This window comes from Sapajus apella, unplaced genomic scaffold, assembly GCF_009761245.1.
Source record: "Sapajus apella isolate SASKATOON/1434 unplaced genomic scaffold, GSC_monkey_1.0 scaffold276, whole genome shotgun sequence".
Taxonomy (NCBI): Eukaryota; Metazoa; Chordata; class Mammalia; order Primates; family Cebidae; genus Sapajus; species Sapajus apella.
The window spans coordinates 1-16043 of NW_022437216.1; the positions used below are offsets into that span (position 1 = coordinate 1).

At 39.6% G+C, this 16043-nt stretch overlaps 1 protein-coding gene across 6 annotated transcripts in view; it reads right to left on the minus strand.

Annotated features, from left to right (window-relative positions):
• Positions 1-10453: 10453 nt before the first annotated feature.
• The window catches only part of DUSP11 (dual specificity phosphatase 11), a 42426-nt gene continuing 36836 nt past the window's right edge, over positions 10454-16043 (minus strand). For 5 of the 6 annotated variants that reach the window (XR_004266325.1, XM_032272026.1, XM_032272029.1 and 2 more), the window contains 2 exons: positions 11202-11462; positions 10454-10747 (listed from right to left, as the gene is read on the minus strand). Coding sequence is in view for 3 of the 6 variants with exons in the window: in XM_032272027.1 (XP_032127918.1) it covers positions 11303-11462 (160 nt within the window). In the remaining 3 variants the exon portion in view is untranslated. Of the gene's footprint in view, positions 10748-10795; positions 11463-16043 lie in introns of those variants that run through there. The other variant, XM_032272028.1, reaches the window with a different exon arrangement.

The window sequence follows — 16043 nt, forward strand, 5'->3', positions numbered from 1 at the left end:
TTGGAATCTCTAGGGGGAAGTCTGGACATCTATATTTTGAATAAATGCTAGGGAATTTTCTACTTAGGTCTGGTGGAGGCGAATTAAAGCCCAAATGAGGATAGGAAACTGAGTGTATCTGACCCCTTGAATTAGATCAACTATATTCCAGGGCCTTCAGGAAACTTCCAACAGACCCTGGAGCAGAGGAGCTATGTTAAACATTAGAAGACAGGACCTGCTTTCATTTATATAAAGAATAGACACTGCAGACTGGTGAGTTTAATACTGATGACTCATTAAATTTAGGCTGGACCACCAATCTGAGAATTTTCAAGGAATTGGAGATCAAAGAAAAGATTAGCACATTTCAGCTGAGCTCAGTAAGGCAGGTACGATAAGTCCTGCCTGATTAGTCTTGTTTTCCCTAGTAGATATGGTCACTGACTGACTGACAAAAATAATGTGTAGTAGAGTACACCTAGATTTGAATAAAATGACAAAATCTTTCATGGCATCTTTGAGGGCAAGATGCAGTCACATGGGTTGGATAATAATACAAGTTGATAGAACCATAACTGGTTGAACCAACCTGACCCAAATGTAATTTCAACACAGAGAGATGCATTTACTGAGGGGTACATCTTGCATTTGACAACAAATATTTGCTAAGCACCTGCTGTGTGCCAGTCACTGGGTTTGGCTCTGGCTATTCCTTCTTAGGATTTTATACATCAATGTTGTGGAGATATGGAAATTTCCACACAATGTGCATCTGGGAATGCCTGGGTGGCTGTCAGGGTCCCAAGTTATAACAGGAATGATGGGCTAACTCTAGTGAGAGGATGTTTAGTGGGGGCAATTGTAAAGGTTTGCACATCAGGGAGGAGGAATGGCAGCAACACCGATGTAGGAGAAAATGCTCTATGTCTGGAGTCCAAAGACCTAAACCAGTCTAAGACCTTCTCTTTCTTAGCTGTCTCTACTCAGGCAAGCCATAGCTACTTTCTGCCTTTATATACAAACACAGGTGCACAGGGACATGGACAAAGACAAGCACTGCCATGTTCTGTGGTGCTGGAGAGGTAGCAGCAACCTGGGTGACCATCACAAGGAAGTTCATGGCTAAATGGGTAGATGCACTCTATGGAGCATTATGCAGTGATTAGAAACCTGAGTTACATGTATTTATAGCAATGTAGATAGATCTTGTCAATACAAAACTTAGGAAACATATGAAAAATAATGCTATACCTTTTATATATGTTGATAGTTCATTCATACTTACAAATTATATTTTTTACAAATTTATGTAAACTGAAAGATATATAATAAGATGGTTTCCTATGGGGAGACAGAAATGAGGATGATTTCTGTCTCCCCATAGGCAACCATCTTATATCTTTCAATTTATGGATATGGTGACAAAATTTAAAAAGAGAAGACATGAACTGAGGAGTACATTTCACTCAACCCTTGGCACCTGAGGTTAAAAGAAAATTCCACTTTATCTTGGCATAGAAACTATGCACCATGGAATACTATTCAGCCATAAAAACGGATGAGTTCATGTCCTCTGCAGGGACATGGATGAAGCTGGAAACCATCATTCTCAGCAAACTAACACAAGAACAGAAACCCAAACACCACATGTTCTCACTCATAAGTGGGAGTTGAACGATGAGAACATATGGACACAGAGGGGATCATCACACACTGGGGCCTGTCGGGGTGGGGACCTAGGGGAGGGATAGCATTAGGAGAAATACCTAATATAGATGACGGGTCGATGGGTGCAGCAAACCACCATGGCATGTGTATACCTATGTAACAAACCTGAATGTTCCGCACACGTACACCAGAATTTAAAGTATAATTAAAAAAAAAAAGAAAAGAAACTGCATGTAATACTTCTCTAAGTCTATTATTTCATTATGCTTCTAGAAGGATTCATTATGACTAGATTGAAGGTTTTAAAGGGTCTTTTAGACAGAAAATAGAAATACATGAGAAGTCTGAGAATTCACCTTCCAGCTGATGACTGTCATTTTGTGTTTGATCAGTCTGGCTTACCTCACTCTATTATTATTTTTATTCAAGCAAAACAACTTTTCTTATTTATTAGAACATGCACATTTCTTGTAAAAAAAATTAAAATGTAAGAGATTATAAAGAAAAAAACTAATAATCCATATTTTTAGAGTAATCTGTTGGTATTGTATTTTGTGTCAGTCATATATACACATATACTTTATTCTTCATATGCACACACATATATGTGTGTATATGTATATATATACATATGTATAATTCTCTGCAAAAATGCAGAGAAATCATTCACCATCTTCACCTTTTTTTTCATAAAGAAAAACTGCTGAACATGACCTTTTGTCTTCACTTTCTGTACTGACAATAGTAAACTATCCCTTCTCGCCCACCAGAAGACAACCAAACACAGAGGAAAAGAGATGCAGAAAGGAGAGCGGAAAGAAAAAGAGAGAAAACATACAGAGAAAGCACAGAGACACAGCAATAACATAAGAGATAAGGGTAAGGAGGAAAGAGTAATCAGAACAAGAATGGAGACATACAACAGACACAGTGGCAACCAGACAGAACAAGGGTGGCGGATGCAGGGCACAAGTACACGTGTGGGTGAGCAGAGGCAGACAGAACAGAGAAGCAGACAGAGTGCAAAGAGATCACAGAGAGAGAAGAGGGCCTGGACTGCAGAGATGACAGTGGCGGAGACAGCGAGAAACACAGAAAGAGCCAGTCAAATAAGGAGGAGGGGTCTTCCAAGGCAGGAGGGAGGAGCAAGCAGCTGCAGTTATTCCCTTACAGTGACGCCTGAACCCTCAAATGTACAAGAAGGTAAAAATGTCCTGGGTACACAAGCTCAGGAAAAAAGGCATTAATACATCTAAGGAAATTGAGTCTAAAGACAAGACAACTCAAAGAAGAAGAAATGTAAATGGTCAAAAACACACAGCAAAAAATAAAAACTCAGTGGATGTCATCAAAGAAATGTGAAGTGGATACTCAGGAGGCTGAGGCAGAAGAATTGCCTGAACCCAGGAGGCGGAGGTTGCGGTGAGCCGAGATCGCGCCATTGCACTCCAGCCTGGGTAACAGGAGCAAAACTCCATCTCAAAAAAAAAAAAAAAAAAGAAGAAATGTGAATTGGAACAGATATCATATTCCTGGCCTGTTAGACTGGCAATTATGAACAAGAGTCATGCAATGCTATTGGCAAGTATGGACCAGGGTGAGCAAATAATTGATTAGACCTCTCAGGACAATTTTTCTGTGAGGATTAAAAGTTTTCAATGTGCATACTAGCTAACCCAGAAATTTCATGTTCAAAAATATACCTCAAGGAAATAGAAGAATTCATAAGGATAGAAAAAGACTATTCATCAATCTGTAGATAATGAAAAAGAAATATTTTAAATGACTTAAATATCTGTTAGTAGGGAACTAATTAAACAGTATAAGTACACAATGGAACCCATAAAGCAATTAAAAATGACTACATAAATCTGTATTTAACACAGAAAGATGTTGATTATTAAATGAACAGTTTCAAAACAAACAAAAGTTGGAAATCACTTGGTAAAATTCCATTTTTAAAAATAAAACAAGGTATGTGAACCATAAAATATAAAAATGTAAGATTATATATAAAAATGTTAATCAGGACTATTTCAGGATGGGGAGAATTATGGATGAATTTCAGGCCTTTTTATTTTCTATGTTGTCTGAACCCTTTATATTTATCATTTTACCTTTATACTTAATACAAGTTTTTTTTTTTGATGAAAATATTTGGTAATAGAAAGATGTAAGGTGGTAGAAACATCAACAGAAACCATGGTATCATGCTTGTCCTCCCCAGTCCATGATGAGGAACGACTCAAACATGGTTCCAGTGAGGAGGAAGAAGCCAATAGAAACAGAGAAGCTGTGTAAATAGGAGAAACTCTGAGAAAACGGATGATGGATTTTAGGAAGTAGACGGGCGTAATCAATCTCCTCTTCCATAACTGAAATATACAAATAAAAGGAAACCAAACATGAAAAGAATCTTCAGAATCCGGAGAAGGGGCTCAACTCATATCACAGATTTAGAGCTAAGACATAGCTCTTTCTCCACAAAGGATCACACATACAGAGGGTGAAAGGTGAGTCATTACATTCAAATACCCTACTGATATCCCATTTTTGGTAGAAAAGGTGACTGAGGTAATAAGTGGCCCAGAAGAAAGAGATAAACTTCTCAACTAGAAACATAGATCCCTGTTTAAAAAAGAAAAACCCATTTCTGCCCTAGCCCGAATGAAGATTAATTACATACCCCTTCTAGCCAGAAAGAAATCAGAAAAAGGTCTGGAAAATTATCTCTTAGATCTAAATGTCTTAGCTGCATTAGAAAGATTTGCTAGAAAAGAAATCAGGCCCAGCAATAATATTGTGCACAAGGTAAGTCACCAAAGCAGACAACAGCCACTATAAAGAAGTACAAAAACAAAACCTCAAGGGCACGTCCCATAGAACTAGATACTTCCCTTACCCTGCAACTGGTAAAACTCACCAGTTTGTGAGTTTTAAAACAATCACAGAGAAAAATATCACTTCAGGAGGTTGTACAGAGTCCTAGAGTCACCTACTCCCTCTCTGGCTTCCCCAGCCTCCGAGGAATGAAATACAAACCACACACAAGTACCAGTCATATCTTGGGAAGGGGATTCAAACAGCAATTTATAAACATGTATAAGGCAGTTAAAGAGAATTCAACCAGATTACTATGGACAACTAAATGGTTTCCATAGTGAGCGAGAGCCCCTGGGGATCCACACTTCCCACAGGGACCGGTACAATTCTGGGATGGGGGATTCCTCCTGACCCCAGGCATATAGACTGATACAGACAGCTGCCCGGAGTGTTTTCAGAGGCAACACTCAAGTCCACAAAGGATCGCCATAGGCCTTGGACACTAGAATAGCCTGGTGCCTTCTGCCATACCTCTAATACAGGCTGCAGTTGTGGTGGTAAGAATGCTCAACTCCACCTCACAAGACAATGCTTGATTTGATGACAGCTTCTAGCAGTGACCCCACTTCTGTCTAAAAACTCTGCAGATGGGTATAGCCCCATGTTCTCCTGAAAAGCACCCAGATGGTGGAGTGAGTGACTCTTGCTACTGCTCATAGCCAGGAGGTGCATCCCTGGTGGGGCTTCCTGCATAGCAGACCCATTTTTGCCTGAACTCCTCAGGTGAGCACAGCCCTGTCTTCTGGGAAACACTCAGACGGTGGAGCAGGTGACTTCACCCACTCCTGCTTCTCCTAGCTGTGTGGGACGCACCAGTTGGGGCTACAAGCAAAGTGGACCCACCTCTGAATTATGTTAGTGGCACAGATCTGTGTTCCCCGGGGAAGCAAGCACACCGTGAGTAACTAACAATGAAATTCTGGCCTTAAACTGGACACTTGACCAATTGGAGCTAATAAACATCTACAGAATATACAATTTCTCATCCATACACAGAATACATTATAAGATGGACTACATGCTTGCCCATAAAGCTCTCAATAAATTTGGAAAAAAAAAGAAAAGAAAAGAAAGAAACCTATCAAGCATACTCTTGGACCACAGTGCAATAAAAATAGAATTCAATACCAAAGTCATCTCTCAAAATAACAAAATACATGGAAATTAAACCACTTGCTTCTTAATCACTCTTGGGTAAGCAATGAAATTAAGGCAGAAATTTAAAAATTATTTGAAATTAAAGAAAATAGAGACACAAATTACCAAAACCCTTGGGCTAAAGCTAAAGTGGTGTTAAGAGAAAAGTTTATAACTGGCCTCATTGAGAGGTTAGAAAGATCTCAAATGAACCATCTTACATTGCACCTAGAGGAACTAGATAAAAACAAAAATAAGAATTCAACTTCAAAGCTAGTAGAAGAAAAGAAATAACCAAAAGCAGAGATGAACTGAATGAAATCAAGATCCAAAAGTCCATATCAAAAGATAAATGAAGAGTTGCTTTTTTGAAAGAACAAGATTGATAGATCAGTAGCTAGATTAGCAAAGAAAAAAAGTAGAAGATACAAATAAGCACAATCAGAAATGACAGAAGACATTATAACAGATCCCACAAAAATACAAAAGATCCTCAAAGACTATTATGAACAAACACCTTCATGCACACATATAAGAAAATTTAGAGAAAATGATTAAATTTCTGGAAACTCACAATCTATCAAGATTGAACCAGGAAGAAAGTGAAAACTTGAACAGACCAATAACAAGCTCAGGAATGGAATCAGTAATTAAAAAACAAACAAACAAACAAACCTACCACCTAAAAAGAGCCCTAGACGAGATGGAGTCATAGCTGAATTATACCAGACATTCAAAGAACTGATATCAATCCTACTGAAACAATTCTAAAAAATCAAGGAGAAAGAGCTTTTCCCTAGCTCTCTATACAAAGCTAGCGTCATCTTGATATCAAAATTTGGCAGAGACATGAAGAAAGAAAACTTCAGGCCAATATCGCTTATGAACATAGATACAAAAATTCTCAACAGAATACTAGCAAACTGAATCCAGAAGCACATCAAAAATGTTTCTTCACCACCATCAAGTATAGTTTATTCCTGGGATAGAAGGTTGATTCCACATGTGCAAATTAATAATGTGATTCACCATACGAACAGAATTTTTAAAGAGCATATGATCATCTCAATAGATGCAGAAAACATCTTCCATGAAATATAATACCCCTTCATGATAAAAACCCTTAACAGACAAGGCACTGAAGGAACACACTTCAAAATGGTAAGAGCTTTCTATAAATGACAAACATAAAGCCAACATCATACTAAATAGGCAAAAGTTGAAAGCATTGCTCCTAAGAACTGGAACAAGACAAGGATGCCCATTCTGAACATTTCTGGTACTGGAAGTCTGAGCCAGAGCAATTATGGAAGAGAAAGAACTGAAAGGCATCCAAATAAGAAAACAAGATGCCAAACTATCTCTCTTTGCTGATGACACGAGTTACGTAGAATACCCTAAAGACTCCACCAAAAGGCTCCTGGAACTGATGAACAAATTCAGTAAAGTTTCAGGATACAAAATCAGTAGCATTTCCCTACATCATTAATGTTCTAGCTGAGAACCAAATTAAGAACACAATCCCATTTACAATAACCACAAAAAAGTGAAATACCTAGGAATTCATCTAATCAAGGAGGTGAAAGATCTCTACAAGGAGAACTATAAAACATTACTGAGAGAAATCAGATGACAAATAAAGGGGAAAAAATTTCCCATGCTTACGGATGGGAAGACTCAATACTTTTAAAATGGCCGTACTTCCCAAAGCAATTTACAGATTCAGTGCTATCCCTATCAAAATAGCAGTATCATTTTTCACAGAATTAGAAAAATGTATTCTAAATTTCATTTGGAACCAAACAAGAGCCCAAATAGTAAAAGCAATGCTAGGCAAAAAGAACAAAACCAAAGGCATCACATTACCCAACTTCAAACTATACTATAAGGCTACCGTAACCAACATGATACTGGTACAAAAACAGACAAATAGACCAATGGAAGAGAATAGAGAGCTCAGAAATAAACCTGCACACCTAAAACCATCTGACCTTTGAAAAATTGGCAAAAATAAGCAATGAGAAAACAACTCTGTATTCAAGACATGGTGCTGAGATAACTGGCTAGCCATATGAAGAAGAAACTGGACCCCCACCTCTCACTATATCTAAAAAAACCAAGACAGATTAGAGATTTAAATGGAGGACCTCAAACTATAAAAATCCTAGGAGAAAACCTAGGAAATACTCTTCTCGATATTGGCTTTGGAAAATAATTTATGGCCAAGTTTCGAACAGCAATTGTAACAAAAAATTGACGATTGGTACCTAATTAAACTAAAGAGCTTCTGCACAGTAAAATAAATTATCAATAAAGAGACAACTCATAAAATGGGAGAAAAGATTAGGAAATTACACTTCCAACAAAGGTCTAATCTCCAGAATCTGTAAGGAAATGTAAAAATTTAAAAAGCAAAAATCAAATAACTCCATTTGTAAAAATGGGCAAAGGGGCTGGGCACAGTGGCTCACCCATGTAATTTCAGCACTTTGGGAGGCCAAGGTGGGAAGATAATTTGAGGTCAGGAGTTCAAGACCAGCCTGGCCAATATGTTGAAACCTCATCTCTACTAAAAATACAAAAATTGGCTGGGTAGTGTGTTGCCTGTAATCCCAGCTACTCAGTAGGCTGAGGCATGAGAATGGCTTGAACCTGGGAGGCGGAGGTTGCAGTGAGCCAAGATCATGCTACCGCACTCCCATCTGGGTGGCAGAGTGAGACCCTTTCTCAAAAAAATTTAAAAAGGTGGGGGGAGCAAAGGACAGGAAAAGACACTTCTCAACAGAAGATGTCAAAGCAGCTGACAAACATGAAAAAATGCTCAACATCACTATTCATCAGAGAAATGCAAATCAAAACCACAAAGAGATAACATCTCACACCAGTCAGAATTCTGATTATTAAAAAATCAAAAAATAACAGATGCCGTCAAGGCTTCAGAGAAAAGGGAGTGCTTATACACTGCTGGTAGGAACGCAAACTGGTTCAGCCACTGTATAAAGCAATTGGGGGATTTCTCAAAGAAGTGAAAAAGAACCAGTATTCAACCCAACAATCCCACTACTGGGTATATACTCAAAGAAAAATAATTCAACCTTTCAAATATGTACAAACTGATGCTATGTCCAACTTTATGATGTCACTAAACCAGTGATTATCCTCATGGGTCTGGTCATGACGACCCTCTTGGTGGAAATAATTACTGGTAATTCTAGCTATGACTATAGAAACAGGAATACTCCTTGGTTGTAGATTATACTGCTGCTGCACTATATATATGGAATTGCAAGATTGCCTCTCTGAAGCTCCTGACACCCTGTTCAATTATGTTAACGACAAAACTGCCCAGGTCCTGAGACGTGAATATTTTCAACTGCAGGTAAATAAGTTCCATTCCTCGGCCCACTAGGAATGCCCCTTGCCATCAGGAAGTAGTTAGACTGAGTCAACACCTCAACTCAAGACTGAGGAATGGAACAATGTCAGTGGGGATACTATAACACAGCGTATTGTCAGGTATTTATTACATTTATTTTTCTTTCTCTTTATCGTTAACTTTCTCCAGGCAGGATTGCTTGCACGTAGTCATTTTGGTAGAGGGTAGTCACTAACAAGTGATTAACTTCATATCCTAATCCTCAGAAGCTGCCAACAAGATTAATGTACTTTTTTTTTTTTTTTTAAAGAAAACTGATCCTTAGGTCATGCTGACATCCTTGATGGCATCCACAAGTTTCACTGGCTGAGAGACACAAACAGCTTTGATCATCAAGGAAAGCCTCCAATTACATGAAAAGGAAAGTCAGATTTGAGACTTCGACTCTCCCACCCTCATACTTTGGCCAAATTGAATAAGCCTTCCTAAGCATTAATGTCATTGTTTGGCTTACTGTACATCAGGTATGTGAACCTAACTTTTGGGGTTCTTACTACAGCAGCCTGACTGAGCTAATCAGTTACAGACAAGAACAGCTGAGCTACAGTATCTCCTTAAGATCAGGGTCCAGACATTGTTCACAGATGAGAAAGAAGAAAATAACATGTACAACATCAGACATTCAATGACACAAATCCTCAAAATCAGGTATTTAAAAAAATGAAGCCAATGGTCAGGCATAGTGCTTATGCCTGTAATCCCAGCTCTTGGGAGGCCAAGGCAGGAGGATCGCTTGAGCTCCGGAGTTCAAGACCAGCCAGGGCAACAAAGTGAGACCTTATCTCTACCAAAAATTTAAAAATAAATAAATAAAAATAAAAATTGAAAAAACTGAAATGAAGCCAAGTTGTGCAAGTAGTCATCAAGTATTTACTAAGGCTTACTATGTGTTATGATAATGAAACACTTCTTTGAGCCAGCAAAGGTTTCTAGCTTGCTCTGCAAGTAAAAATAATTACCCTCCCAAATGATCTGTCTGTGTATTCCACAGGTATAGCAGCAGAAGAGACAACTCAGAAAAAGCAAAGGTAGGCCAGGCACAGTGGCTCATGCCTGTAATCCTAACACTTTGGGAGGCTGAGGTGAGTGGATTTGCTTGAGCTAAGGGCAACATGGCAAAACCTGGTCTGTAGAAAAAATTAGCCAGGCATGGTAGTCCATCCACACCTGTAGCCCCCAGCTACTAGGGAGGCTGAAGTGGGAGGATCACTTGAGCCCAGGAGACAGAGCTTGCAGTGAGCTTAGATGGCACCACTACACTTCAGCCTGGGTGACAGAGCAAGACTCTGTCTTGGGGCAAGGGGTGGTGGGGGGAAGGGAATAAACCACAACTTCACTGTAAGAGGCAACTGGAGAAAGATCCCAGGAGGTTATATTCAACAGTGGAGCAATGATAACACAGTACTCTTGCCAGATATCCTCAGGCTTTAAATCGACATAATTCTACTCTGTTCATCAAGTAACCTTTACAATCTATAAAAGTTTTCAAGTTTTCCAGATAGTTCTACGCAGCTGATGACAATGACACTGCCAGATAAATTACTCACTATAATTTAATAAATCAGCAATCTGGTTTATCAGTCAGTCTCTCTTGCTCAATTGGCAATACTCTCCAGCCTGGGAGACAGAGTGAGATTCCACCTCAAAACAAAACAAAGAAAACATACTATTAATTACAGATAGTGACCCGGTTCTAAAGGAATTATCTCATACGTCAATTTTAATAGAAATTTTGAACAGTTACAGAAAATAAAGATATCACTTGGGTCAATAACAGAACATAATAAAAACAATAAAAATTTCTGTATATAAACACACACACATCGCAATTCTAGTCAGAAAGAAATACACAGAAAAACAAGATAGAATTTTAAAAAATAATTTGCAAGGGAAATTCTTAATGTTTCAGTTCTAAAATATGGTCATCCTTTAGAAATATATAAGACTGAAATAACAGACTTTTTTCCTGCAATACTGTATTTTTACCGCAAATTTATCAGCAGAGGTAAATAGCAATTTAATTTTTCCTCAAGCTTGAACACATAAGGGAACAATAAAGAAACCTCATTAGACCTGATCTAATTAAAAGTCATACCAGTAATCTTCAGGCCAGCTCGGGTCTCCAGGTGCAATTCCAAGACAGGTTTGTATCACCGGGTCCATTCCCAATAGGCTGGATAGGATAGTTCGGAGTAATTAGGCATTGTCAGGACACCATCTTCTTCTCTCCTGGGCTGCTCGACTGGCATTTGGCTTCACATTCCAAGTGTACCTCCTGTGTGAATAACCTTCTCCAGGGGTACTAGGAGGAGGGAAATGGCCCCTCTGGTAAACATTTGGATTCCGTGAAAACGTTCTTAAAGCAAAACAAGAAGTAATAAGCCATTACTAGGATTAACGAAATAATTTTTATTTTAAATTTGTATTTTCATATTTTAAATTCATAAATTTACAAAATTATATACATTCTACTGTTTCCTACCTGCATGACCACAGCAGATAAACTACTTAACTTTTATTTCTCTAAGTTCTTTTCCCTATAAAGAACTCAGGGAAATAAAAGTTGAGTAGTTTATCTGCTAAGGTCACACATGGGGCTAATAACACTTTCCACCTTCATGGGCTGTTATGAAGCTAAATTAAGAAAATACATTTCAATTACCCACAATGCCCTGGCACAGAGTGGATTCCCAGAAGCCTTTCCACCTTTCCCTACAGTGATAAATGCATGGAATGCGTGCCCATACTATTCTAATTAAATACTTTCTCTCCCCCAAAGTCTGGTAGGATTGACATAAGACACAATAAGCTATTTAGTTCTGAAAACAGCTGCTTCCACTTTATAAACAAATGTACATAAATTATAAAGTATAGAACAACTTTAACCATGGTACATGCAACAAATCTGAAAAAACAGGATTCAAATTTACTTGTTTATACAAAAGAAAATTTGGAAATCCGAGAAAAGAAAAAATAACCCCCTGCTGCAGAGCCCTCAATCCCACTCACTGTAATTCAATTAATTAGTATTTCCTTTCGTTCTTTTCCCCAGTATCTTTTTCTGACTGTTGAATCACAGCCTATTATTTTCACTTATCATAAATAAGCTACCACTTTCAATGGCTTTATAAAATGCTATAGTATGGATATAATAATTATTTAGCTACATTCTCCACTGTTGGAAATACAGCAGCTACAAGTTTTTCCACAACCACAAATGATGCTGGGATTAACATTGCAAAACATATACTACGGGATCGTGAGCTAGCCCAGGGTCCTACACATGGTAGCGAGCTTGAAAAATGTGCTGAATGATTAAGTAAATATAGCTTTTTCTGCATTTTGAAGTATTTCCTTAGTCTCAAAATGAAATTACTAGGTAAAGCATTTTTATGGCTCTTGAAATTGTGCTTCAAAAGGCTTAAACCAATTTTCAATGCCACTAGCAACATGTTTTTAAAATGTTTGTTTACATCTTTTAAAAAGGTCAAGTTTTAGGCTGGGTACGATGGCTCATGCCTGTAATCCCAGCACTTTGGGAGGCTGAGGCAGGCAGATCACTTGAGGTCAGGAGTTTGAGACCAGCCTGGCCTACATGGTGAAACCCTGTCTCTAGTAAAAATACAAAAAAAAAAAAAAAATTAGCTGGACCTGGTGGTGCAAGCCTATAATCCCAACTACTTGGGAGACTAAGGCTGAAGAATCTCTTGAACCTGAGAGGCGGAAGTTGCAGTGAGCCAAGAATGCAATTTTGCACTCCAGCCTCGGAGGCTGAGCAAGACTCTTGTCTCAAAAAAACAAAAACAAAACACCTTAAAAAAAAAGGAAATTTTTAAAAGTGCTTTTTTCTTTCTTAATAAAAACAGAGTTCCAGGCCAAGAATGATGGCTTGTGCCTGTAAATCCCAGCACTTTGAGAGGCTGAGGTGGGCAGATTACCCGAGGTCAGGAGTTCGAAACCACCCTGACAAACATGGAGAAACCCCATCTCTACTAAAAATACAAAATTAGCTGGATGTAGTGGGTAGTGCATGCCTGTAATCCCAGCTACTCAGGACGCTGAGGCAGGAGAATCCTTTGAACCCAGGAGGCGGAGGTTGCGGTAAGCCTAGGCTGCACCATTGCATTCTAGATTGGGCAAAAAGAGTGAAAATCTGACTCAAAAAAGAAAACAAACAAACAAACAGGGTTCCAACATGTTGCCCAGGCTGGTCTCCAACTGCTGGGCTCAAGCAATCCTCCCACCTCGGCCTCCCTAAGTGCTGAGCCAACACACATGGCCTAAAAATGCCAACGCAGTTTTGAAAGTGTTTACAATGTACTTAACTGTTTAAATCCATGTTAACTGTCAACAATAACCACTATGGGGTATTATTAAAATCTCCATCTGACTGATGGAAAAATGGAGATGTAGACAGGCTAAGTATCTTACCCAAGATCACAAAGCAGGTAACAGAGCCCAGATGCAAAACCAGGTCCAGCCTGACAACCACTACACTAGAGTGCCTATCAAAAACTATTGCTAAACTGGCCAGGGGTGGTGGCTCATGTCTGTAATCCCAGCACGTTGGGAGGCCGAGGCAGATAGATCACCTGAGGTCAGGAGTTGGAAGACTAGCCTAGCCAACATGGTGAAACCCCCATCTCTACTAAAATACAAAAATTAGCCAGTGTGATGGCAGGTACCTGTAATCTCAGCTGCTCACAAGGCTGAGGCAGGAGAATTGCTTGAACCTGGGAAGTGGCAGTTGCAGTGACCCAAGATTGTGCCACTGCACTCCAACCTGGGCAACAGACCAAGACTCTGTCTCCAAAAACAAAAATAAACAAAGAAAACCTATTGCTAAATTAAGAGGCAAAGAATAATACCTTGCTATTTGTGATGGTTAATTTTAGGTGTCAACTTGACTGGATTAAGAGATACCTAGATAGCTGGTGAAGTACTATTTCTGGGAGTGTCTGTGAGGGTGTTTCCAGAGGATACTGGTGTGTGAGTGGGTGGACTGAGTGGGAGGATACATCCTCAACATGGGTAGGTACCATCCAATAGGCCGGGGGCCTGAACAGAACAAAAGGCAGAGGAAAGGCAAATTGTGCTCTCTCCTGGAGCTGGAATACCCTACCTTCTCCTACTATTGGACATCAGAACTCCAGGCTTCCTGGCCTTTGGACTTGAGGACTCCCACCAGTGTTCTCCAAACCTTACCGGATTTCCAGGCCTTCAGCCTTGGATTTAGAGTTACTCCACCAGCTTCCCTGATTCTGAGGCTTTCTGACTTGGACTGAACACTACCAGATTCCCTGGTTCTCCAGCTTATAGACAGCCTACTATGAAACTTCTCAGCCTTTCTAAGTGCATAAGCTAATTCCCATAATAAAAAAGTCCTGCCACCCACCCACCCACCTACTCACCCAATGGCCCATCCATCCATCCATCCATCCATGCATCCATCCTACTTGTTCTATCATTCTGGAGAACTCATACTAACGTACCACTTTAACCACACTGAGATTTTCCCCATTTTCCAAGAGAAATAGTTTTATTATCTGTTCAGATCCTTTGCAATTTCTTGCACTCTAACAGGGGTAACAAGGGCAGAATTCCATCTCAAAAAAAAAAAAAAAAGAATTAACTAGGGTTAATTCTGTACATATGATGCATAGAAAGTGAGGATAAGCAAGAGTGGCAAGAAATGGGGCTGGAGAAGGAGATGGGATCCCAGATCATGCACAAACTTGTATTATAGACAAAAAGTTCACTTTTACTCTTAAAAAAAATTTTTTTTTTTAGATAGTCTCCTTCTGTCACCCAGGCTGGAGTGCAGTGGCATGATCTTGGCCCACTGCAACCTCCAGTTTAAGCCATTCTTGTGCCTCAGCATCCCAAGTAGCTAGGATTACAGGGGTCCGACACCACGCTCAGCTAATTTTTTTATTTTTAGTAGAGGCAGGGTTTCTCCATATTGGCCAAGCTGGTCTCGAACTCCTGACCTCAAGTGATCAAACCCACTTCAGCCTCCCAAAGTGTGGGGATTGCAGGCATGAGCTACCATGGCTGGCTCTTTTTTAGTCTTGAAACAATGTTAAGAGCAATGCTCATGAGCAATATTCCAATTCCAATTCAATTTCAATTTTTAGCAATCACCTGTTAAAAAGATCTCTTGGCCAGGCACAGTCGCTCATGCCTGCAGTCCCCGAATGTTGGGAGGCTGAGGCAGGTGAATCGCTTGACACCAGGAGTTCAAGAACTGCCTAGGCAACATGGTGAAACCCCATCTCTATTAAAAAAAAAAAATACAAAATTAGCTGGGCATGGCAGTGCACACCTGTAGTCTCAGCTACCAGGAGTGCTGAGGTGGGAGGACTGAATGAGCCTGAGAAGCTGACTTGCATTGAGCTATGATTGTGCCACTGCACTCTAGCTTGGGTGACACAGCAAGACCCTGTCTCAAAAAAAAAAGATTTTTGTTGTCGTGAACAACGGATTGGGCCAGGGGCACCAGCTCACACCTGTAATCTCAGCACTTTGGAAGGCCGAGGAGGGTGGATCACCTGAGGTCAGGAGTTCAAGACCGGCCTGATGACCAGCCTGAAACTCCGTCTCTACTAAAAATACAAAAAAATTAGATGGGAGTGGTGGCAGGGGCCTGTAATCCCATCAACTTGAGAGGCTGAGGCAGAAGAGCCACTTGATCCCGGGAGGCAGAAGTTGTGGTGAGCCAAGATCCAGCCAATGACCTCAAGCCTGAGGGACAAGAGTGAAACTCCGTCTCAAAAAAACAAAACAAAACAAAAAACAAAAAAACAATGGTTGGATGGAAATTAACAAGAGATACACTAATTAGAACCAAACTGCAGTAGGTTAGCAAGACCTGTATTAGAATGCTGACAGAAGCTGACAGTCAAAGGGTAGGAGACAAAATGAAGAGGAGTTACTG